Here is a 25,125-nt window from a genome sequence, read left to right on the forward strand (position 1 = left end):
TGCAGTCACCCTTGCCCCATTCAGTCTTCTCTCAACCGCCAGCCAGAGGGACCCTCTGAGCACCAACATCAAATCACACCTCTCCTCTGTTCAGAACCCTGTCATGGCTCCCATCTGCCCGAGTACAAGTTCTCACAGGTTCCCACAGGCCTGATGTGGCCTGGAAAGCCGTACCAGGGCAGAGGTTACGTGCACAGACCCCCTACTCGAGCTGCGTAGGTTCAAATCCCAGCTCTACCACTTGCTAGCTGTGTGACCTTAACAAGTAACTTAACCTCTCTGAGCCTCAGTACTCCCATCTGTAAAATGGGGAGCAAATGGTCTCTATACCACAAGTCGGCAAACTTTTTCTGTAAAGGGCCAGATAGTAAATATTTTTGACTTGGCGTACAGTTTCTACTCAACTCTGCCTGGGGAGCACTAAAACAGCCATAGACAATACATAAAAGAATGAGCATGGCTGTGCTCCAATAAAACGCTACAGAAACAGGCAGTGGGTCAGAATTAGCCTGCAGGCTGTAGTTTGCCAACCCCTGTTCTGCTGGGCCGCGGGGAGAATGCAGCGACCTAGTAGCTTCATACCTGGCGTGGAGGATTGTTATTACTTCTGGCCTGTGAGCGCTGCCGTCTGACTCAGCTCCCAACCCCCTTCCTCTTGCCCCTCCCTTCCAACCACACTGGCCTCTTCCGTGTAGCTCCCCGTGTAGCTTACCCAAGTTTCTCCTCACCTCCAGGTCTTTGCTTTTGTCCTCCTACCAAGAACAACACTGTCCCCGGATCCTCCCCCAGGCTACCTTCTTGGCTTCCTTCAAGTCCCAAATGCCACCTCCTCTGAGAAGCCCTCCCTCCCCTCCAAAGCCATCTCTCACTCCACCCTGCTTTTCTGTTTGGTGCCACTTCCACTTCCACTGTCACCTCCCCATAAAGTACGTTGCTGGTGGACAGGAACTATTCCCTTAACCTCTCTGGGCTTCCGTTTCCTCACCGTTAAAGTCGGTGTTATCCAAGTCCCCGTACCTCAGAGCTTTGCTACGGTGATTAAATGAGTTAAGTGATACAAGGCGCTTAGAACAGGGACCAAGGTGCTCAATAAACAAACCAGTGTTCAAACCAGGAGTACTTGGAACGTTAGTGCTGAGTGTTTGTGTGAAGAGGGACAGATGAACGCGGGGAGAGACAGGAGGAGGCAGATGGAGCGGAGGCCGGGAACATCAGGCGCCCAACGACACAGAGACCCCGGTCCTGTCTCCACCTTTAATGGCCCCGGGTGGGCGTGGGGCGCGGTGTCCTTAAATACAGCCCGGGTAAGGCGGGCGGGGGCGGGGCCGGGCCTGCCGGGGGCGGGGTCTCAGCTGCACTTGCAGGAGCGCACGATCATGTTGGACAGCTGCTCCACCTTGGGCTTGCGACCCACGTAGTACACGATGGGCAGCGGCTCCAGCACCTGCGGCACGCAGCACGGCGCCGCCGACGCGCCCGGGTTGTGCTGGTTGTACAGGGCCAGGACCTGCGGGCGGGAGGGCCGGTCAGGGTCGGGGGCGCGGGAAGGGTGCCCCCACCCCGCCAGCCTCTCCCCTTCTCCCTCTGTCTTGTCTCAGTCTGTTTCTCTCTCCATCTTTCCTCTCCCCGTTTTCCGCTCTTGGCTTGTACCTCACAGTCTTTCTCTCTCCTTCCATCTTCCTAACTCCGTATCAGTCTGTATCCTCCTGCCTTTTTCTCTGTTTCTCTCTCTTCCCATTTCCCCGCCTCCGCCCCCTCTAAGTTACTCCGTCTCCGTGGGTCTCCCCATATCTCTCTCTCCCTCTGCGTCGTGTCTGTAGCCGCTCAGACCCTGTCTCTGGCTTTTCTCCCATCTCTTTACTATCCCCCCTCCAATCTCCCTGTCTCTCTCTATTTCTCCCCCGCTCGCCAAGTCATCCCTGATTTTCTCTCTCTTTCTCTCTCCCCTCCCTCGGTCCCTGCTCCCCCCAGCCCACCCCCAGCCCATGAGCCGCAGGCACCTTGCTGTACTGCGTGTCCAGGCTCCAAATGTAGGGGCAGGGCCCCAGGCAGAAGTTGGCGTGGTAGCCCTTGGGCTCGTGGATCCACTTCCAGCCCAGATCCTTGCGAAAGTCAATGTAGAGCTGCCGTACGCAGCAGTTCTTCTCTGTGGAGCTGCAGACAGAGACGGAACCCAGGTCAGGAGGGCAGAGGGGCTGCCTCGAGGGCAGGCCATGCCCCTCCCGGGGAGGGGCGGCGGGGGATGGTGGGGTGTTCACCCTGTGATAATAACAGCAATAATAGTAGTAGTAATGATAATGACTAACACTGATAAAGCACTTCCTCTAGTCAAGCACTGCGCTCAGGGCATCAGAATAAACATTGTCTCATGCAATGCTTAAAACAAGCCTGTAAGAAGCCAAATGACCGTCCACAGGGGCCAGCTAAATAAATCAAAGCACAGCCACACACTGGAACATAAAGACATAGCGCAGCTCCACGGGCTCCGGTATGTTCTGGATGCCCAGATGTTTAGCGACCTACTCCTGTGTGCTGGGCTGGGATCTGCTGGGGACTCAGTACAAGCGAATCAGACAGGAATCCCTGCCTTCTGGGGCCCAAGCTAGAGGGTGTCACGTCGCTCCTCTTCTCCAAACATGGCTCCATCTCACTCAGGGCAAACACCCAAGTCCTCACCGTGAATCGCCAGGCGCTCCCGAATCTGGCTGATGTCAACTCTCTCTCTACTCTCACTCTCACTCTCTTCCAGCCCCATTAGCATCCTCGCTGGTCCTCAAACACAGTCCTATCCCAAGGCCTTTGCACCTGCTGTTCCCTCTACCTGGCTTGCTATTCCCACAGACATCCACTCTGGCTCGTCCTTCCCTTCATTTACATGTGTGCTCAAATGTCCTTCTCCTGGGGAGCCTTAACTCCCAGAACAGTGCCTGGTGTGCAGCAGGTGCTCGGTGTGTATCAGTGACACACATGAATGTCATCTCAGAAAGTCCTTCCTAAATCATCCTATCCAAAATACCAATCAAAATGATTGTTACTTCCATTCAGTGTAATCACAGCATTTCAGTTATGCAAGAAAATAGGAAAATGTCTGTATCCAAAGTGGGGCAAATCTTCATACCCATTGAAGCTGGCTGAGAGTTCACGGGAGTTCAATATACTATCTTGGTTGCTTTGATATACATTTGAAATTTTCCATAATAAAAAAAAATTTTAATCAGAACAGGAAAAATAAACAGTCCCTGATATCTATTTCTTCCTTTCCCCTTCCACTGATTTACCCTCCTTCTTAGGACTTATTGCCACCTGCTCTTTATTAGAGATGGAGTTGTTTATCTGTCTTCCTCTGAGGACAGGACTTTTGTCTGTTTTGTCCCTTGATATATCCCCAGTGCCTACAACAGTGCCCAGCACACAGGAGGTGCTCAGCAAATATTGCTGTATTAATTGATCAATATGTTAGGTTTTTTTTTTTGAAGAAGAAGATTAGCCCTGAGCTAACTACTGCCAATCCTCCTCTTTTCGCTGAGGAAGACTGGCCCTGAGCTAACATCCATGCCCATCTTCCTCTATTTTATATGTGGGACGCCTACCACAGCATGGCTTGCCAAGCAGTGCCATGTCCACACCCGGGATCCGAACCGGCAAACCCCAGGCTGCCAAAGCCGAACGTGCGCACTTAACCACTGCGCCACCGAGCTGGCCCCTATGTTAGGTTTTTAAAAAGCACATTGGAGAATAGTAGTGTATAACACTCTACTGCCCTGGACTCCTGAACTCCATCCCACACCCAGATGCAAAAGCCAGCCCTCCCCAGCCTTCTGCTGGTCTGGAAGGAACTGGGGCATTTTATGTGCTGGCCCCTGGGGCCATGGCTGAGATGGGCAGGGAGCTTGGCTAAAGCACTTGACCCACGGGCAGCTGAGAATGCTTTATATTCCGTATTCATAACCTGTGCTTTCAAAAAAAGATGCAAAGCCACAGGTGCCGTATGATCCAAATTTTGTTTTGCATAAAAGGACTAGAAGGAAATATATTAAAATGTCGACAGTGACTTTTTCTATGTGGTAGTGTGACAGGTGACATCTCTCTGTATTTTCCAAATTCTCAAGAGTGGGTGTGTTACTTTTAGAATCAGGAAAAAAAAAAAAAAAGAAAAGAAAGAAAATGCAGCACCCTCTCCCTTCAAAAAGAAACAAGACTCTACCATTTAGACCAAATAAAAAATTTCTGGATATGTATGAGTGTTTCATACAGAGACTGTCTCTGGAAGGAGACACAAATATAGTAACAATAGCTGCCTCTTCAGAGAGGGGCTGGGGTCAGAGCTGGGGGTTCTGAGAATCCTTCTAGGTTTGGTCCATGGGCATTTATGTACCTATTCAAAAAGGAATCAATGGAGGGTTAATTAATTTCAAAACCCTGTGAGGTAGGCCTTATTATTATTCCCATTTGAGGGACGAAGAAACTGAGCCTCAGAGAAAGATGGACGCTGCCTGCTCATAAGTAGCGTGTAAGGGGTGGAGCTCGGGTCAGGTTCACAGCGAACTCATTGCCACCCCAGAGCACCTGGCCTCATCTGCCCAGCACCATCGCGTCAGCTGAGGCAGAGGGCAAAGACATGATGACATAGAATCTCATGGGACAAGACAAGGCCTTTCCAAGCCACAGAGCCCCGAGTCAGGAAACTGAGATCCCTATGAACTCAGCCTGGTGCCTCCCCAATCTGGTTGGGCCTCTACTTCCCTATCTGTGCAAAGATGTGGGAGATGTTAGCTCAAATTGGGCCAAGGATGCATCTGGAAGTCCATGTTCGGGCTCAGGAAGGGTCTGGAGCCCCTGAAACCATATGCACGTGTGTGTGTATATCAGGCCATATTTCTGGGGGAAAAGGTTCCTGGCTTTCATCTCCTCAAGGGGGTCCTGGACTCATAAAAGGGGAAGTACCACTGTCCAGAATAATCTTTCATTTCCATTCCAACTCTCACTGGGGTGCTGAGATCCTTAGATTTGAACAGTCTGTGATTCTATCATCCAGCTCAGCCGTTCTCCAGGCAGGGTCCCTGGAACAGCAAGCAGCAGTGCCTGGGAACGTGTGGGAAATGTCAATTTTTGGGCCCCACTCCAGACCCACTGAATCAGAAACTGGGCGTGGTGGTAGAGGACAGCAGGCCCTCCAGGTGACCCTGAGGCACTCTCTAACCCATTTGTCCAGTACACGTCTGGGCCCTGTGATACCCACAGTCCAGGACCTTGCAAAGCTCCTGCAGATTCCTCTGCCGCCCCATCTGTCAGGACCCAACATGGCCTGCTGAGTAAAAGAAACCCACGCAGGGCCCCAGGGCAGGCCTCCACCTTGGATGGTGGGAGAGGGGTCAAGGAGCCTTCCCAGCGGAGATGGTGTTTGAGCGAAGAACAACTTTTATTAGGGAAAGCCTCAAACTTACACAAAAGCAGAGAATATTGTATTGAACCCTCATGTCTCCATCACCAGCTTCAACAACGTTCAAGTCATGGCCAGCTTGATTGTATCTCTGCCCCTGCCCACTTCCTCACCCCCGCTGAATGATTCTGAAGCATGTGCCATCCGCTGTGTCATTTCATCCGTAAATATTTCAATGTGTATCTCCAAGAAACATAACCGCAATATCACCATAAGAAAAACTAACTAATTCCTTGCTATCATCACATATACAGTCAGCGTTCACATTTCCCCAGCTGTCTCATAAGCGTCTTTTTTTTTAATAGTCTGCATAAATAAAAATCCAAATAAGGTCTACACATTGCAATTGGTTGATATATCTCTTAAGATGCTTTTTAAAATCTGCAGAACCATCTCTCTGTCTGTTTCCCCCACTGCATTGTATTTGTTGAAGAAACTGGGTCAGGTTTCCTACAGTCTAGCTGTTGGGGACTGCATGCCTGTGGTGTTAACATGTTCCTCTGTCCCCAGATTTCTGAAAAACTGGTAGTTGTTTTGATCAGCTTCAGGTTTGATTTTTTGGCAAGACTTCCTAGGTGACACTGTGTCCCTCGCTACAGAGGCTCAGAAGGCTGAAGGCCTCTCTTTGTGATTTTATTAGCTGTTGGCACTCAAGACCTCAATCCATTCATTCATTCATAGGGTTGTGGGGCTGACGGTAGGATCTGGTGGTGAAGGAGCTTGGGAGCAGAGCTGACTTTCCAGCAGGGGAAGAGCATGTAACAAAGCCCGGAGGCACCATCAGAATATTAAGCAGAAGAGGGACAAGATCAGATTATCATTTTAAATTCCCAACCTTCTAACTCTGAATTTTCAACATCGTAACAATCCAACTTTTCAACTTTCTCAGATTGCAATACGCCGGCATTTCAAGATTTTATCACTCCACCAGCATTTCGAACTTTCTAGGATTCCCACATTCCAACTCTCGAGGATCTTGGCATTCTTGAATTCCAGGATTTCAAAACTGCATTCCAACATTCCACAATTCTGAGCCCATCACTCAAGAGGTCCAAGCTGCCACTTTCTAAGATCCTAGCCTTCCAAGATTCTGACATTCCAATAATGAGTCCCAACATTCTAGGCATACCAATATTCTTGCTTTCTCCACCTCCAACATTTGTGGATGCTAATATTTCAACACAGGTTTCCACCACTCTGAGCCCAAGACTCAAGGACCTCAATCTGCCAACATTAGAGACTCCAAACTGTCAAGGGTAGAGGAATCCAACATGGGCAACCTTCCAATTCTGCATTTCCAAATTCTAGGATCCCAACATTCCTTGAGTAGACATTCTTAGACTTCAGTAATTAACACTGAATTCTAGCATCCTACGATCCCAACATTCTAGAACCCCCACCTGCCAACAATATAGGAATCTAACATGGTGCCCTTCCAACATTGAATTTCCACATTGTCAGCGGTCAACATTCTAATGGTCTCTGATTCCAACATGTCAGCAAGAAAGCAACCTGATCACGACATTCTAGGATTCCCAGTTCACACATCCCAGCATGCTAGGACTTGGACCTCATCCCCTGAGCTCCCTAGGCTGAAGGAGACACCAGCCCAAGCATAGTACCAGCCAGGCACCCAACCTACAGCGCCTGGTCAGCAGACGGCAATCAGACCCCCCAGCCTGGAAGGCCTCAGTCAAAGGCTGCAAGGTTCACCTGAAACAGTAGTTGGTGTCCAGAGCTCGGCGGTGCCGGGAGCTGTGCAGCTGCTGGGCCCTCTCCAGTGGGGTGGCCATGAGGAGCAGGAAGGGTCGGTTCATGCCATCAATGGTGGCCAGATCACCCCGGCGACTGGAACTGAACCCTACTTTGGTTTGGAAGTCGGGGGCAGGGGGAGGTGAAAGGGGGAGACAGACACACACACTCTCAGATGGATGACTGGGGAGATGGGCAGGGGGAGGAGGACAAACACATGCGCGTGCTCACACACACACACACACACACACACACACAGGACATGGGGTCAGGCCAGGGAGATGGGCTCACCGTTGATGCCCACGCGGAGTGTGTTATCTTTGCTGTCACAGGAGCAGTGGGCACTGAGGCGAAAGCCCTCCATTGCCCCTGTGGGAGTTGGGAGAGGGAAGCCAGTGTGAGGGTGCAGCTCACCCAGCCCCTGAGGGAGGAGGGAGGAAGGAAGGAGCAAACCCTGGGTGGGGGTCTCCTGCCTGCCCCTTCCCCTGCCTGCTCTCGCTGCCCCTCTTGCTCCATTTTTTTTGCCTTGCGGGTCCTTTTGCCTCCTTCAGATCTCAGTTCAAATGTCACCTCCTCCGAGAGGCCCTCCGGGACATAGGCCCCTCCCCCACTGTGACATCACCTTATTTTCTCCACAGCACTTACCCTCTCTGACATTTGTGTTTGGCTATTTATTTCTCGCATTGTTCTCAGTGGAAAGCAGGATGCATGGGGGCAGGGATCCCTGTTTTCTTGTTCCCCCGCTGAGCCTGGCCCACAGTCATAAAAACAAACAGCTACTGAGTGTGCACTGGGCCCCGGGTCCTGTCTGAAACCCTCTGTGCGTTATTTCCTTTCATCCTCACCAAAGCTCCCTATTTTACAGACAAGGAAGCCAAGGCCCACAGAGAGGAGGTGACTTGTCACAAGTGGGGAAAAGGCCTGGATGGGAGGCAAATGCCCAGGCTCATGCCCCAGGGCAGGTGTGGGAGGAAGGTTTCGTGAATGAATGAGTGAATGAGGTTTTCTAGGCTCCTACTATGTGCTGGACCCTGTGCTGGGTGCTCTGGACTCAGTAATGACCAAGACAGGCCTTTGTCCTGCGGTCCAGGACACTCCTCCCAGTACCCACCTGCTCCCCGACCCCCATCTTTTCATCTGGCCAAACCACCACTTATCTATCCCATGAGTCTCAGCACAATCACCCTCACCCAGGAGGACCTCCTGGACCCCCCTGGATGGGTTTGGGTGCCTGCTCTGGGCTCCCACAGGACTTGTGGCCTCCCCCATCCTGGCCCTGATCATTCTGGTCATCACTGCCTGCTAGGGCCTTGGCAAGACTCCCTAGGTGTCTAGGAATGACTGTGGGCCCCATGAGGGCAGGGTCAGAAGTCATCTCTATTACCACTGTGTCCCACACAACACTCAGCACAGGGCCAGCACAGAGCAGCAACCTCCTGGCATTTTTTGAATGAAGGAATGAATGAAAGGGTGATTAGGAGGGGCATGAGGGCGCTGTGGACTCAGTTGGGACAGGACACAGTCCTCTTTCAGACACATCAAGTGTGACAGGCTCTCCCTGCACTCAGGACCTTTGAACAGCCTGTCCCTCTGCCTAGAACTCTTGTTCCTCCTTCTTTTCCAGGCTGGTTCCACTCATCCCTCAGATACCAGATCTGACATCCCCTCCTCCAGGAAGCCCTCCCTGATCCAAGGCTGGGTCAGGCACCTCCTCTGGGCTCCCCATCCCAGCCATGCCCACTCTGGATTATTATTACCTGGTTTTCAGGTCTCCCCCCCAACCCCGCCTCACCTCCTCCAATCCCAGCAAGGGACCATGAGCTCCATGACAGCAAGAATGGAACTGTTATGGTCATTGCTGTGTCCCCAGCATCATCTAGCACAGGGCAGATGCTCGGGAAATGGATCAACCATTAATCACTCAGGTTTGAATGTCTGGGAGGAGGGCCAGGTCTGGGTTCCTTGGCACCAACACGAGGCGGGGGGTGCTAGGCAGGGTGGCCCCAGGAAAAAACAATGCGGTCAACCCCATTGCAAAATAGGGGTGGGGCAGATAAACGGTCCTCACCTCCCTGGCTCAGCCACTGCCGCACGACTCCAGTGACATCAAAGGACAGCCATTCCGGCGAGTCGCTGGGGGTCAGCAGCCGGTTACTGAGGTAGCGCCAGGAATTATTGCTGTATTTCTGGGGGATGATGAATTGGGAGGGAGACACAGTGGGTAGATGATGCCACACACCCTCACATACCTCTGCACCCCACACTTCATCTGCTCCCCGCAACAGGCCTCCAGACAGTCCCCTCCCAGACATCCACGCTGTGGGGCCCCACAAGAACCACCCGCCCCTACAGCGGCCCTGAGAGGAGAGGAGGAGAGAGAGCCCCAGGCTGGGGGTCAAGGCACCTGGGCAGCCCAGCCTCTGCCCCTAACCCCCTGCGGGACCGTGGACAATTCCTTTTCCTCTCTAGGCCTCAGTTTCCTCACTGGTGAGGTGTCAGGCCCTTTTCAGCTTGGACAGCCCCTCATGCTAAGATTCTGCAGACATCCTGGGGTTCACTGAGCATACAGTTCCACAAACTTGACACCCCGAATTCTGAGAGTCTATAACTTTCTAGGAGTTCATGTTAGAAGTCATCTCATGACTCCAGGGCTCAGCAGCACCCCAAGAATTACACATTCAGTGAGCCTGAGAAGTTCTAGGACACGAATGTTCTACAAACCCAGGAGTCTGACATGCCCCAAACCTAGATGCTGCAGATGCCTGACATCCATGCGGAATGATCCCCTGGGGTAGACAGAACACTCCAGGGGCTGGCAGCAGAAAGCTGAATCCTCTAGACTCCAAGAAGTTAGCGTCAGACACAGTTCCCTTGTTGTAAGGTCTAACCGCTACCAGTGAATCTAATGTCCCACCTGACACGGATTCCAGGTCACATAACCTTCTAGAGACTCCAGCCCTTCCAGAGGCTCCAGGCTTCCTAGAAACTCTAAGTCTTCCGGAAGAGAGCTATCCTAGAGAACTTTGTCTGATGGTGGAAATGTTCTTTATCTACAGCGTCCAAAATAGCAGCTGCTAACCACAAGTGACTACAGGACACTTGAAATATGGCCAGTGAGACTGAGGAATTGAATTTTTTCTTTAACTTTAATCAACTTAAACAGCCACTTGTGTGTGAGGACCGGACCTGCGTCTCGCCCAGGCTCCACACACTTTCAAGAGTCCTGTGTTCTTAGAGTCCACCTCCTAAGATTCCTGCCTTCTAAGTGGTTAAGGTTCTAGGGTGCAAGGAGTCTGGAAGTTCCAAAGAGCCCTACGACTCCGTGGTCTGTGCTCCTACATCCTTCAGGGTCCGTCTGTGTGGACCTTGCAGCCACCAGCCTCTCAGCCGCCCACCTGGCCCCAGCCCAGCCCACCTATGGGGCCCACGCCCCACCTGGTACAGCTCCACATGCTGCTCCACGCTTAACTTGAGCCTTAGGAGGCGCAGCTCTGCCCGGGAGAGCAGCATGGGATCGGGCACTGCTGCCCGGAGCTCCGACGTGTTGAAGAACATATATATGCTGTGTGAGCCGGTCTCCACAGTCTTATAGATTTCTAGGTGGAAGGAGCGGAGAGGGGGGATGTCAGGGGTTTGGCAGGAGCGGGGGAGCTGGCACACCCCCAGTCTAAGAGCGTGGGCCCCAGAGCTCACAGCCCTGGATGGGAGTCCGCCCCTGATACTTTTTAGCTGTGTGATCTTGGGCAAGTGGACTCCCCTCTCTGGATTTGTCTCCTCCTCTGTAAAACAGGGTCCTACCCACTCTTCTCTCGCATCATCTGTAAAGCGCCCACTCAGTACAAAGCTGGCACCTAGGGGGGCTGCTCTGCTTGCTCAGGCCTCCATAGCGCTTACCGCCTCAAATGCAAGTTCCATTGCAGCCTACGGGTCAAGGGCATTGGGTCTGCTGCCTTCAGGCTCTGTGACCTCGGGCAAGTCATGTTCCCTCTCGGAGCCCTGGTTTCCCCCTATTCTCTGCAAAACAGCAACTTGACATCAAGTTCCCTGCCTTCCAACCCAGGCTCACCTAACTGAAGCGCTGTGTAACTTTGGGCCAGTGAATTCCTCTCTCTGTGCCAGATTCTCATCCATAGAGCAAGGACCGATTGCAGGATTACAGTGTGAAATAAGTGAGCTGAGGCAGATAAAGCGTGTAGCACAGTCTGCGTACCGTGGTCACGCTAATGTGTGTTAAAGAGCGCTATTTGCCAGGCGCTATTCAAAGCACTCTACAAGCGTTAAGACATTTAAACCTCACAACCACCCCTTGAGGAAGACACTATTATTATACCCATTTTATAGATGGGGAAACGGAGGCACAAAGAGATTAAGTAATTTGCCCAAGGCCACGTGGCTACGAGGCTGCAGAATGGGGATTCAAACTCAGGAAGTCTGTCCAGAGACTGCTCTCAACCCCTGGGCTATGCTGCTTCTCTGCTAATGTGATATTATTATTGTTATTATTTCATTATTATTATTAATTGCTTCCTCCATTAGCTGGTTAGAAGGCAAAGTTCATTCTAGGTAGCAATGGCTTCCAGCGGGAAGAAAATGAGGAAGAGTGTATTCTAGTGTAGGAAAAGTTTGGGATCGGCCATGAACTCCTGGGTCAACTGGGGCACCTGTTTTAGGCCTCAGCAGGTGGGGGGGGCCCCGAAATGGTGGAGACAGGATCTGATGAGAGAGAATGGGAGAAACCCCCTTCGCTGGGGCCCCTTCTTCTCCTCCTCCCCACTCTAGCCAGGCCAGTCCCCATCCCTCACAAATAAGCCCCATCTTGGCCCAGGGGTTACTCAGCAACCCCCAAAGGAAGGATAGAGCCCAGCCGGGGAGACAGATAGGCAGGAAGAGAGAAAGGAGGGGCAGAAATGGTCAGAAGGAGAGAGGGAGAGACCTCAGAGGCAGGGAGGCCGGAGGAGTGGGGTGTGGAGGAGAAAAAGAGAGACAGAGGGAAGAAATGGAGAGACAGAAACTGGGAGACCCCCACAGGGACAGAGAGAGTAACCGGGATGCTGGAGAGATGGGAGACAGACACACACGGGAAGAGACAGAGGGTTTGGGGAAGAGATGGAGACAGTCTGGGAGAAGAGAAGATTATCAAAGGTACTATCAGAGTTAGAAAAATCTCTACAATGAAGGTGAAGCGACAATGGAAAAGAAGGTGAGACAGACGGAGCTGTGGGTGGGAAGGAGCGTCATTTGGCTGGAGCCGCTAACTAGGCGCGCGAATGAACCGGGGACCCACAAGTCCACAGCCCAAGAGAGAAAGTGAAAGTAGGGGGACCGCCCCCCAACCTCCCGGCCACGCGGGACACCTGGGTCCCCGCGTGGGCGCCGACGGGGCGGGCCCAGAGGTAGCCCCGCCCAGAGCTGGGGTGCAGAGGGCGGGAGGCGCCGCCGCCGCGAGGGCGGGGACCAGACCTGCCTCGTCTCGCCCCAGGCTCCGCGCGCGATCCCCGCCCCCAGGGCAAGGGAAGGAAAGGAAGGAAGGGAGGGCGAGGTGGCCGGACGCTGGGGTTTCCCCAGCCTCCCAGCGAGGAACTAGGACTTCGGGGTCTAGGCTTTCAGCCTTTGGCTCTGCGGGGTCCTCCTTCCCTCTTCCGGAAGAGCAGGCTCCTCCCCCCGCGCGTGGCACCCACGTGGGGCTTCTTCACCCTTACCAGCTGAGTTTCCTCGCCCCGATCTTGTAGAGTCACACCCTCCCACCTCTCCCCCAGTCGAGTGAGGCTCGACTCCTCACTCAGCCCACTCCCTTCCATACGGTGGCGTGGCGGGGCTCACTGCTCCCAGCATGGCATCGTTCCTCTCTCCTCCGCCCCCCTCCCGGGTCCACCTTTCCCACGCTTGTCTCCCGTCTGTGAACCCCTTCCCACGACCCAGTATTCTAGGTTTCCTGGGGTCTCGCTTCCTCAACTGGGCTTCCTCCTCTCACGTCCACATGCGAAATACTCAGGGCACCTCCCCGCGCATCCCCGGCACCCCCCTGGGGTCTCCGATTTCTCCCAGTAGCTTTCCCCTTCCTACGACCTCGCGTCCCTTTCTTCCCCGAATTTATCACCCCCCTCACAGTCTCTCTCTCTCTCTGGGCCCCCCCCACCAATCCCGCGTGCTCCTCGCGCCCTCTGCAAGTGGGTCCACTCCACTTTCCTGACATCTCCGGGGTTCGCTTCACCTAGCTTTTCTGTTCTTGAATCTCTCGGCCTCACGACCCCTGAGGTCTGGATCAGCTTTCCCCACTGCCTCTCCTTTTCCAGATGCTGGGGTCTTCCCTTCTCCCAAACCGGGCTCCCACTCTGCAGCCCCCCAACCCCGCGACGCCCGCATTCTAGTGCACCCTAGAGGGGCAAGTCTTTTTCTACTCTTCCCCCCAATTACTTCTCTCCCTCTAGGGGACTTCCCCCCACGATCCCGCATGTTCCTGTCGCCCTCTAGAAGCGGTCCACTTCGCTCCCTATCTCCTCTTCAAGACCAGATACCTGGGGGGTAGGGAGTTCAGCCCTATCCTCTTTGGGATCCCCCTCCCACGTATCCGGCGCCGCCGGGGGTCCTCTTCCTCCAGCCAGTTTCCTCCGCCAGTATTTTCCTCCCCATGACCCCCGCACTCCGGCGCCCCCTGGGGGCTCCCCTCCAGGGTCCCCTGCCCCTCCGAGCTCACCGTTTTCCTTTTCCACCATTAGCACGCGGGTGACCTCCTTAGCGTAGTAGTCCGCCTCAGGCTCGGGCTCCGTCTCAGCGCTCTCCCCGGCCACCTGGGCGCGGGTACTGTTGTAAAGGGCCAGCACGGCCTCGGGCAGCGGGCCGGGCGGAACCTCCCCCTGGCTCGGGGGGCTGGCGAGCCGCAACTTGGAGAGGATCTGGCCGCGGATGGCCTCGATGCGCTTCCGCTTCACCAGCTCCATGTCGATGGTCTTGCAGGTGGACAGTCCGGCGGCTGGCCGGCCAGGCGTCAGCACTAGTAGCCACAGCAGTGGCAGCAGCAGCGGCAGCAGCCGCAGGCCGGAGGGCGGCATGGGGGAGGCGGCGCCCCCCGGCACTGCCGAGAGCGCGAGCCGGGCTGGGGTGGGAAGAGGGAGGCCCCACCCCTACAGGGGTTGGGGGGGGTCTCCCGAGGAAAGGTAGGAGGGTCTGGGGAGAAAAGTTGAGGCCGTCAGGGAGAACGGAGAGGCGGTGGAGGGGAGGCTCTGATGGGTGGTTTCTGGGTATCCCACCGGAAAAACCGAGATGGGAGAGATCTGGTACCAGAGGTGGGTGGTCTTGAATAGGGGAGCTGAGGCAGCTCTGAGAGAGATCCCGTCTCCCGGATCCCGGAGAAGGGTCCTTGGACGCGCAGGGGCTCAGGAGAGAGGCTGGGGAGAGGGCGTGCAGGGGGGTGCGCCCGAGGTCTGGGGTCAGGTCTTCTTGGGAGTCAGGTTTGCGGCTTCTGAGGGCTGGTCCGGAATGGGGGCGTCTGGTGGACGCCGTGTAGGGGGCAGAAAGGGAGCAAGAGTCCGACGCGGTGGGAGGGCGGTCTGGGGTCCCCAAGTCCTGCCTCCTCGCGGGGCAGCGCCGCGCCAAGCGGTCCCCGCGCCTCCAGCTCCCAGCGGCAGCGGAAAAGTCTCAAAACTTTTTTTCCTCTTCTCCCAACCAGCTCGTCCCTCCTCCCGCTCCTCCTCCCCCTCCTCCCCGCAGTGGCGGCGGCGGCGGGGGCGGCGGCGGCTCGTCTCAGACTCTGGGGCCTCGGGCTGCTCCTCGGCGGCTCCTTCTTCTGCTCCGGGCCGAGGCCGGCCCCGTGGGCCGCTCCGTGCCGGGGGGGGTGCCCCGGAGGGGGCGTCCCCCCTGCCCCCGGCCGGGGGCCTCGCTGTCTGGCGGAGCCGCGGCGGGCGGAGGGGGTGGGACGGCCCGGGGCGCGAAGGGCGGCGGCGGCGGCGGCGGCGGCGGCGGCGGGGACCGGCTGGGGCTGCGGGGGGTTTTGAAGCCGCCCCGGCCCCACCCAGGAAGCGCACGGGGCGGGGGCGGCCCCCAGGGGGAGGGTATGGGGGGGGCCGGGCCACCGTCCTCATCTCTCGTGGGCGGGCTCCGAGGGGGGTCCCTTAAGCCCTAGGGGGAGGGGGCGGGCACCCCGGCTCCGCCCCACCAACAGGGTGCTGCCTCCTGGCGGCCAACCGCTACCAAAGCGGACGACGGGATGCGTGTGGCTTTGAGGGCTGTGCGGGTCACCGAGAAAATGAAGACCTGGCCTAAATTAGAGGATGGGGACACAGCGTACAGGGGATCAGAGAAGGGGGACCCCAAGGGAAGAGAGTGGGAGGCTGGGGCAGAGGAGACAGGGTCAGCCAGAAGATGGGGACCTAGTGAGGAGAGGGGTACACAGGAGGGGGACCCCCAAGGAGAGGCGGTCATAAGAGAGTCACCCAGAGTGGGGAGGGAGTCAGAAGTTGAGGCAGAGGATGGGGGATGCGGGTCTGTCGGAAGGTGGGGGCCTGAGGATAGCAGGTGTGTGGGGAGGGGGGAGGATGGGGCCCAGGACATCTGACAGATGAGAGAGGTCTGGAAGGCACCCACACCTGTGGGAACTGCTCTCCTTTATTGAACACTTCCATGTGCGAAGCAGCCCTTCTCACCCCACCTGCTGTGAGCCCACATGCTTACTGCCCCCATTTTACAGATGGGGAAACTGGACCCGAGAGGGGCAGGTCACTGGGCTGAGGTGGTAGCCAGGACAGAAGCTGCACCATGTCTTGGCTGGGGTCAGGTCTGACAGTCTCTAGAGCCCATTCTTCTGACCACTGTGCCATCCTGCCCCTCACTGGGTGTCCGGGGGTGTGGATGGGGGCTGGCCCCGTTAGAGGCAGGGTCCCTCAACATTCAACGCCATAGCGGTCGAAGTGGCGCAGCAGCAGGCCCAGCTCCAGGTGCACGGTGCCGCCGGCGGCTGTGTGCAGACGATAGCGGTCGGCCCCACTGTAGATGGCGTCCCCGTGGAGCAGCTGAGGCCCGCCACCCACAAAGGCCCGCGCCAGCTGCTCCCGCCAGCTGCCCAGCGGCCGCCATGTGGGGCAGTCCAGCTGATGAGTGCCCGGACTGCTGGGCACATGGCAAAAGCCATAGCCTGCAAGCTGGCAGCGGCCGAAGCTGTCCTGGGACCACACCTGGAGATGGAGCCGGGGCCAGCCTGCAGGACAGGAGGGAGGGAGGAAAGAAGGGATGGGTACAGCCCAGACTCTTGTTCCTGGAGACCCCAGGCCCAGTCTTCCCCCGCTGGGTTTCTGCCTCAGCTACCTCCCTGGACTCCCACCCCCACGCAGCAGCCAAAGGGATCTTTCTGAATCCATGTTCCTCCCCTGCTCAGAACTCTTCCATGGCTCCCCAGTGCCCTCAGTATAAAGTCCAACCTTAACATTCAAGACCCTTTGGATCTAGTCTCTGTTGACTTCCCTCTCTGTGGCCTCCTCCTCCGTGTCCCCATCTCAGGGCAGCCTAGTCCCCAGCTGAGCACCGTGGGCCTTGTCCTGGACACCTCCTCCCTTCCCTCCCCATGGCCACTCCTTGTCTCTGGACTCAAGGCCCTCTTTCTTGCCCCCTCCAATCCACCTTCTACCTTTCTCCCCCTTCCACAGGTTTCCCAGTGTCCTCAAGAATACTCAGCTCCTCAGCCTGGTAGGCAAAACCCTTGGAGATCCGGCCCCATTTCACCCCCCTTTCTGAACCCTTCTGTCTTCAGCCCTGTTATAGAAGCTAGGGGACACCGCAGTGAGCAGAGCAGACAAAAATTCCTGCCCTTGTGTAGCTGACATCCTAGATAACAAACATAGTCCAGAAGCAAATTATAGGGTATGTCAGGTGGTGATAACAGCTCCGGAGAAAAATAAAGCTGGGGGGGTCGGGATGCAGTTTTAGAAAGGAGGTGATCAAGAATAGTTTCATGGAGAAGGTGACATTTGAGCGAATGCTTAAAGGAGAGAAGGGAGTAGGCCATGTGGGCATCCAGGGAAGTGTGCTCCCAGCAGAGGGGACAGCCAGTGCAAAGGCCCTGAGGTGGGAGCTGCCTGGTGGGGCCAGTGTAGCTGGAGCCCAATGAGAGGGGAGAAGAGGGAGGAGGCGACAGAACCAGATCACCAGATCGGGGAGGGCCTTGTGATCCGTGGTAAGCCTTTGGCATTTGCCCTGAGAGAGATGGGGTTCCCCCGAAGGCTCTGAGCAGAGGAGGCATGTGACCTGACTTAGGTGTTCATAAGGGACAGACCCTGGGACGCGGGTTACTGTGACAGCCCAGGTGAGAGGTGAGGGTGGGAGGAGAGGGGGAGAAGTGGTGTGATTTTTGGCATTTCAAAGGTAGAGCCAATGGGACTTCCTGATGGACAGAATGGGGGGTTGAGAGGACAAGAGGCGAGGATGATGCCCACCATGGGGAACCTGGGGTCCCTAAGAGCTGAAAGGACTGTCACCTGCCTCACCTCCAAACTCCCAAGGTGGCCAGAAGAGCCTTTTAACAGTGAAATCTGACTTGTCAGTCACCTGCTCTGGCTCTCCAGTGCCTTCAAGAGGTGGCCGCAGCTCTGCCGCCTGGCATTCAAGGCCCCACATGGCCTATCCCCTGTCCCCTGCTGCCTCACCCTCTGCAGTCCTCCTGCAGGCACTCCGTAGATATTATTGACAGCGTTGAAATATACGGCATATTTACCTAGGCTGTTTCCCAGAATCCCCCTCTCTCCAATGACCCAAATTTTCCACCAGAAAAGGTTTTCTGATACCCGTCCTCCACCCGCATACTCATTTCCCCTCTGAGCAGCTGAGGAGCCCTTCCTGCGAAGAGCCGAAGAGCCGCCAGCCCTCGTCTCTCTCCCTCTCATAACCCCCTCCCAGCTTCCTCCTGATTGAAGACTCTCTTCAGTTTGTCTTTTTGAAAGTCACCTCCCTCTCCCCTGTCCCCACCCTCCCCTCTTCCCCTGCCACCCCTGGCGTCTGCCTTAGTCCTACGCACTCTAGAGCCAGCCTGGGGAGGCCACCCCTCAGCCGCTCCAGGGCCAGGCCTGGCCGGGAAAGGGACCCAAAGGGTATGGGGAGCAGGGAGAGGACTTGGAATTCCAGTCCCAGCAGCGGTGGGTGATGCTAACGCCCCTCCAGTCAGCCTAGCCCAGGGCCCAGGCCAGGGACCCACCTTGGAGGCCTTTGGTGGCGAAGTGCAGGTCGATGGGGTGGGACCAGTAGGCCATGTCCCCTACCTGGGGGGTGTCCACCTGTGTTTGGCCTTCCCGCACGCCGGACAGGAGCTTCCATGCCGCCCCTGCAGTGAGAGCCAGGACACCGTGGGACAAGGAGGGGTGGGAGGCAGCCACCAGGAAGGGGACGCTACTGTGTCTGTAGGAACCTATTTCTCCCTGGCATTGGGGGGCAGGGCTTACAAAGCGTGGACTCTGGAGCCGAATGTCTGGGTTCAAATCCTGGCACTACTTCTTCCTGCCTGTGCAACCTTGGGCAAGTTACCTTTGCCTCGGTCTCCCCGTCTGTAAAGTGGGTGTAATAATAACACATTCCTCAAAGTTTTGTGAGAAGATGACATGAGCTGATACACACAAAGCCCTTGGCAGGGTCCTGGGGCATGGTGAGTGCTAGACAAGTGTTGGATAGCATTTTATTACTATTCTCACCCTACCTGGTCCAAGGACTAAGAGAGGACCGAGGTGTCTTCTGAGCACATGGTGAAAGGTGCAAGGTAACAGCAATCCCACTGAGGCTGATAATAATAGAAAAAATGCACCAGGTGCTTACTCAATGCCAGATGCTACGCTAAGCGCTTTAGTAATGAATTCATTTAATCTGCCCTCTGAGACTTAATCCCCACCCCGTACCCCAGTTTACAGACTCTCCTCCACAGCCCACAAGGCCTGCATGGCCTGGCCTGTGCCCTGCTTCCTAAACTCAGCTCCCATCACTCTCCCCAGCCCTTACCACCCTCGAGCCTCACTGGTCCTATTTTTATTCCTGTCCTCAGGGCCTTTGCACTGGCTGTTGCCGCTGCCTAGAAAGGTCTGCTCCTGGATGTGCCGATGCCTGGCTTTTTTTTTCATCCTTCAGGGATCAGCTCAAGTGCCGCTTTCACAGAGGGGTTCTCCCCTACCCTCCTAGTCCCCATCACATCATCTCTTCTGATTTCTCCCTAGTACCTACCACGATCTGTCATCACTGTGCTCATTTCTTTATCTGCTTATTTATTTTCTGTCTCCCCTACTGTGAGCCCCAGGAGACCAGGGATCTTGTACACTGCTGGATCCCCGGGACCCCCAACCCAGAACTTGGTATACAGAAGGTGCTCAATAAATGTCTGTTGGACAAATAAGTGATCCTAGGAGGTAGGTGCTAATCTAATCCCCATTTTACAGGTAAAGACACAGACACTGAGAAGGCAAGTCACTTGGCCATTCATTCCATGAACATGTATTGACCACCTACTGTGTGCCAAGCACTGTTCTCCATGCTGGGTGTACAGCAGGACTGCAGACCAAGGTCCCATGGTGGAGCTGGATTCAAACTGAGCTCTGACTGCAGAGCTCAAACCTTTATCTGACTGCCCCTGAGCTCTGCTAGATTAACCACCCTGCAACAGCGCCCTGACATAATAAAAATCAGGTGAGTTACTGCTCCCTCCTGGGCCAGGTGAGGAAAGCACCAGGCCCTGAGTCTGGTTCTTCACATACAAGACTTCCCAATATCCCTACGAAGGACAAACATTCCCACTTTACAGAAGAGGAAACTGAGGCTCCAAGAGGGGACAGCACCTGCTCAGGGTCACAGAGCACGTGAGTGGTGGGGTCCAGACCGAAAGCCAAGTCTGACTCCTGCCTCTTATCTGCTCATTTGGAGGATCCCGATTTCCCAGAGAACATCAACCAGCACCCTACCCACCAGTGAAATCACCAAGGACCCAGGGCCTGGAGAGATGATGATGGCAACAGCCACACTCGCAGCGTGGGCATGTACCTGGGCCAGGCAACAGTCCCCTGGGCTTTACAAACAAGACCTCATTCAACTGTTACGGGAGCCAGGTAAACACTTACTGATCGCTCACTAAGCCAGGCCCTCTGAAGTGCTGTTGATGTTCACTTAGTCCTCACAACAACCCCGTGAGGTAAGTAGTATGATTACTCCCATTGTACAGAAAGGAAAATTGAGGCAAAGACAATGGCCGTCACATAATTGATAAGCAACAGCTGGTTTTGCACCCAGGCAGTCTGTGCTCTTAACCTCAACCCTCTGCTGCCTCTTAGCTACTGTTAGCTTCATTTGCAGATGAGCTGAGGCTCAGAGAAGTCCAAAGGGCCCCAATTAATGGGTGAGGGAGCTGGTATTTGAGCACAGATCTGGCAATCTATGGCCCTAGCCATTATGCTACACCACGGTGCTATACTGCCTCTCACGGGGAGGAGTGAAAATTGGGGCCTCCAAGGTCCCTCGGGGGCCTGAATGGATGGACTGGGATGACGGCCAGGATGGGATTCCTACATTCTCACAGGGAATTATGAATACAGGAGGGTGGCCTCTCCTCTATAAATCTGGGATGGAAACTTCCATTTTACAGTAAGAACTCAATAAATGGAGACTGTTACACAAAGAATTAAGATGAGAGAGGGCCCGAGGGTACCCCTAAGACAGCGAATGAAGTCCAAACAGTGGGGCTAGGGTTGTCTTTTGAGGAGTGGAAGTGTATGTGTTGGATCTAGCCTATAGTCCCGTATCCTTAGGGGCTGTGTGTTCAGAGGGTGGGAGTCAGAGCCCCCAGAGATGGGATGGGAAGGAATAAGGAGCCTGAGAATCACGTGGACAGAGTACAGTCAGGCTAGAAGTCCTGAGAGCCAATGGAAGATGAAGATCAAGGACTGGGTCAGGGGGTCAAGGAAGGAGGGTGCAGCCTCTAGGCTGGGGGGCCTTGGTGGCGAAATGAACCAGGCCTGGGAATACCTGTGTGGATGCCCCACTTGCAGAAGAGGCTACTTTCCGAGAAGCCAGTGGCCCCCAAGATCTGCCCGATCACGTGCACCTCAGCCATGACCCTGAGAGGGGAAAGATATGATCACAGCCCTGTGAGCTCAAGGTATTATTATGTCCACCTGACAGATGGGGAAACTGAGGCCCACCAAGTAAGGGGCAGTACTAGGATTCCAAGCTAGTTTCGTCAAACCACTCAGGCTGCGGTCTTAACCATGATCCTTCCCAGCTCCCTAGGAGAGCCCCGGCTAAACTAGGGGGATGGGGGTGGGGGGCGGCTGAAGAGCTGGCGGTTAACTCCGCCTGCCTCTAAAATAACCTCTTCCTCTTGCTCAGCGCAGCGAGAAGCCCCGCCCTAAGGGCCGATAGCCCCGCCCACAAGCACAGAAGCCCCACCTCGCGTCAGATCCCGCAAACTCCGTGAGGCGCATGCGTCTTAAGTGCAGGGAAGCCTTAGCCCCGCCTCCAAGCCCGCGCATGCGCCATTCCTACCTCAGAGCACCTAACAGTTAGAAGGGGCGAAAACGGCAGCACGGCTTGGAGTTCATGGATCTGACCTGTCCTCTCTCCGCGGCCGCTGAATTCCCACTCCTGGCTCTCGCCTCTCCCAGGACTTTCTCGGTAGCGAGAGATCTGATCTCGGTAGCGATCTTTCCGAGGCCGCGCCCGCCTCCGGGCTCCCTGCTTGTTGCTGGGGCAACAGCAGCCTCCTCCCCTGGACTTGTGCCCGCCCTGCGGGTCGCTAATTGGCCCTAGCGGTCTTCGGGGGTGGGGCTAAGTTATGATGGACGTTTTCTCTCCCCCTCTCTCCCCGTTTTGGGAAAAGCAGCTCTCCAGCTACGACCCACGGTTCCGCCATTTGGGGCGTGGCAGCGCAGCTGCCATCTTGAGTGTGGCTGAGGCAGTTGGAGCGCCAACTGTTTCTCCTGGATGGTGTCTTCACAAAATAAGCAAATCCGTCGATGCGCCATGCTCCCCCAAACGCTCTCCCAACCGCGACCACAAATGAGAAACTTGAGCCAGGACCAAGGGGAATCTCTCTCAGGTCATCGTGTGCATCCCCCTGCCTCATAACTGGAAAAAAAGATCGTTCCTCTTTTTAGACAGACCCGAGAAGTTGGGGAGGGGGTTTTCCTTCCTTTTTTAGAATTCGCCAGGCTCCTCAAGGCCTGATAACTCCAACTTCCTTCTCAGAAATACTGTCCAGTTCTGCACAGTTGCTGCTGGTTCTGAGCAAGGAGGGGGTTCCGGGGGAAGAGGTAGGAGAAATGAGGAACTGAGGCCTCTCTTTCTGCAGAAAATCCGGTTCTCGAAGCCTGGACTCTGCCAGTAACTTATCTTGTGACTTTGCACGGGTCTAGGTCTCTGTTATCTCATCCATGTAATGGGCGCAAGGAGAGTGACTGTCAGTGGCCCCGACACATTGTGATTTCCTGAGCAGGGTCCTTCCCGCCCTCTAAGGGCAGCTGAACCTTAGTTATTCCTCCAGCCCAGGCCAGGAGTCCAAAGGGAACTTATTACCCTACTTTTTAGCAAACCGGGACCGCGAAAGTTAGAGTGACAACTCAAAGGGGGCAACATCTCAATAGGATAATATTTATGTAAATAATTTAATAGGATAATATTTCACTAATAGATATATTTGAAAGCTACCATTTATTGAGTGCTGTCTCTGTGCCAGCCCCTATAAACTGATCGTTTTGCGTGCAGGATCTCCTTTAATCCTCATAGGGTAGGTAACACTATCAGGTTTAAGATGAAGAAATTGGGGCAAAATCTTTTGCCTTAAGCCAAATCGATCACAGTTCTGTCTAACTCTGTCCTTAAACCCTATGTTCTCAAGCTTTCTGCTATCCTGCTTCTCTTGGACACATGTGTCCCAGGATCAAAAGAATATGAAGGTTGTGCCTGGCTGTCCTGGACTCCATCACTTCCCATGTTCAACAAGTCATCAACACCTGCCAATGGTCCTTCTTAAATATTTTTTCTTCAATTGATTTCTTCCCCAATAGTTATTAGTGATTAAGAAAATGGTTCCCAGGTCAACTGCCTGGATTTAAGTCTTGGCTCTGCCCCTTCTGTGTGGCCTTTAGCCTTTCTGTGCCTCAGTTTCCTCATCTGTAATGTGAGGTTGAATGATAGGACCCACCTCACTGGACTCTTGTGAGGATTTAATGAGTTAGTGTACGAAGCTGTTTTAAAATATGTCCACAGATTCTTTGACATTCCTTCTTTCAGTAGGTGAAGCCTAATTCCTCTCCTCTGGAGTATGAGCTGCACTTAGTAACTTGCTTCTAACCAATAGAATACAGCACAGGTGTTGCTGTGTGACTTCTGAGCCTAGGCCATAAAAGGCGTTGTGTCTTCCTCTTTGCTCTTTCTGTTGGATCACTCACTCTGAGGGAGGTCAGCCACTGGGTTGTGATGGTGTTACCATGCAAAGGCATGATCTGCTTGCTGCAAGACAAAAGCCAATTGTCAAGAGGCAAGATAATGGCAGAGAAAGGGCATTTATTAAGCCATCAGCTAGCAAATCGGAAGATGGGGGACTAACGTCCTAAAGAACCATCTTAAGAGGGGCGTAGAATCTTGAGGCAGTTCTATAGGCCATGGGTTATAGAGGCAGGGGTTAGGAGTGTTTACCCTCAGGTGTTACAGAATGGGAGTCACCACACTGGATGTTTCCGTTGTCATTGATGATGGCTATCAGCATAAACTCTCTGCCCCGGGGGTCATCACATTACTTATTGCAGCTGGGAGGTACATACGCAAGCAGGGGCCATAAAATCGACAGAGCATGTACATCCCCTGCAGGGTGCATATTCAGCTGGGTTAGGTCATCAGAGGTCATTCAAAGTTACGATATGGTTTCTTTTCTACAATATGGCTTCCCTTATGTCAACCTTGTCTTGAGCCAGTATCAATGGTGGTGAAGCAGCCAGTGGAGAGACCCTGATAGAGAAGAACTGAGGACTCCTGGCAACAACAAGCACCATGTGAGTGACCCAACTTGGAAGCAAATCTTCCAACCCCAGTCAAATCCTCAGATGACTCTAACTCTGGCCATAGTCTGACTGTAACTTCACGGGACACGGTGAGCCGGAACCACCCAGCTCAGCCCTTGCCAGATTCCTGGCTGACAGAAACCATGTAAGATGATATATGTTTGTTGTTTTAAGCCACTAAGTTTTGGAGGATAATTTGTTATGCAGCAATAAATAACTAATACGAATATGTCATGAATTTAGGACAGTGTCTGGCACAGGAAGCACGATAAATGTTTGCTATTATTGATGGTTTTTATTGTTGTTGTCATTATTACTGAAGTGGCATATTTTACATACTGGTTTTTTACAAGAAGCACACTGAATACTTATTTACTTGTTATTTTTAAATTTGTAAACATTGTGGTAAAATACACATAACATAAAAGTTACCATCTTAGCTATTTTTAGTGTACAGCTCAGTGCCATTAAGTACATTCACATAATTGTGCAACCAATCTCCAGAACTCTTTTCCTCTTGCAAAACTGAAACTCTGTCCTCATTAAACCAAAAGTCCGCATCCTCCCCTCCCACAGCCCCTGGTAACTACCGTTCGACTTTCTGTCTCTATGAATTTGACTACTCTAGGTACCTCATATAAGTAGAACCATTCAGTATTTGTCCTTTTACAACTGGCTTATTTCATTTAGCATAATATCCTCCAAGATCATCCACGTTGCGGCACATGTCAGAATTCCCTTGCTTTGTAAGGCTGATTAATATTCCATTGTGTATATACACCTATTTTCTCTATGCATTCATCTGTTGATGGATGCTTGGGTTGCTTCCACCTCTTGATTGTTGTGAATATGCTGCTGTGAACATGGGTGTAGGCGTATCTCTTTGAGACCCTGCTTTCAGTTCTTTGGGGTATATACCCAGAAGTG

The 25,125-nt window shown here is 54.1% G+C and overlaps 2 protein-coding genes across 4 annotated transcripts; both read right to left on the minus strand.

The window, feature by feature from the left end:
• Positions 1–1,084: 1,084 nt before the first annotated feature.
• Positions 1,085–15,016, minus strand: TGFB1 (transforming growth factor beta 1). Of its 2 annotated transcripts, none has more exons than XM_014861020.3 (7): positions 13,887–15,016; positions 10,628–10,788; positions 9,261–9,378; positions 7,484–7,561; positions 7,154–7,301; positions 2,001–2,154; positions 1,085–1,507 (listed from the first exon to the last, which is right to left on the minus strand). In XM_014861020.3, the coding sequence occupies exons 1-7, from the start codon at positions 14,239–14,241 to the stop codon at positions 1,349–1,351; spliced, it is 1,173 nt and encodes a 390-aa protein (XP_014716506.1). In that variant the 5' UTR covers positions 14,242–15,016; the 3' UTR covers positions 1,085–1,348. The 2 variants fall into 2 exon arrangements, with proteins under 2 accessions (XP_014716506.1, XP_014716505.1); XM_014861019.3 differs by having other exon boundaries at positions 1,117–1,507; positions 7,154–7,304; positions 13,887–14,970.
• Positions 15,017–15,752: 736 nt separating this feature from the next.
• B9D2 (B9 domain containing 2) lies at positions 15,753–21,947 on the minus strand. Of its 2 annotated transcripts, none has more exons than XM_014861029.3 (4): positions 21,751–21,928; positions 21,167–21,258; positions 18,369–18,494; positions 15,753–16,382 (listed from the first exon to the last, which is right to left on the minus strand). In XM_014861029.3, the coding sequence occupies exons 2-4, from the start codon at positions 21,252–21,254 to the stop codon at positions 16,069–16,071; spliced, it is 528 nt and encodes a 175-aa protein (XP_014716515.1). In that variant the 5' UTR covers positions 21,255–21,258; positions 21,751–21,928; the 3' UTR covers positions 15,753–16,068. The 2 variants fall into 2 exon arrangements, with proteins under 2 accessions (XP_014716515.1, XP_014716514.1); XM_014861028.3 differs by having other exon boundaries at positions 15,758–16,382; positions 21,686–21,947.
• Between the last annotated feature and the right edge of the window lie 3,178 nt (positions 21,948–25,125).

The sequence above is a fragment of the Equus asinus genome, chromosome 26 (genome assembly GCF_041296235.1).
Source record: "Equus asinus isolate D_3611 breed Donkey chromosome 26, EquAss-T2T_v2, whole genome shotgun sequence".
NCBI lineage: Eukaryota > Metazoa > Chordata > Mammalia > Perissodactyla > Equidae > Equus > Equus asinus.

Excerpts from the sequence above, each read along its gene's own strand:
- TGFB1 (XM_014861019.3), bottom strand. The coding sequence starts at position 14,241 with ATGCCGCCCTCCGGCCTGCGGCTGCTGCCGCTGCTGCTGCCACTGCTG. Across the intron at positions 9,379-10,627 it reads AGCATGTGGAGCTGTACCAG|AAATACAGCAATAATTCCTG; the intron begins GTGGGGCGTGGG and ends ATCATCCCCCAG. Across the intron at positions 7,305-7,483 it reads ACTCCGCGTGGGCATCAACG|TAGGGTTCAGTTCCAGTCGC; the intron begins GTGAGCCCATCT and ends TCCAAACCAAAG.
- B9D2 (XM_014861029.3), bottom strand. The coding sequence starts at position 21,254 with ATGGCTGAGGTGCACGTGATCGGGCAGATCTTGGGGGCCACTGGCTTC. Across the intron at positions 18,495-21,166 it reads CAAGTGGGGCATCCACACAG|GGGCGGCATGGAAGCTCCTG; the intron begins GTATTCCCAGGC and ends CTCTCACTGCAG. Across the intron at positions 16,383-18,368 it reads CGCCACCAAAGGCCTCCAAG|GCTGGCCCCGGCTCCATCTC; the intron begins GTGGGTCCCTGG and ends CCTGTCCTGCAG.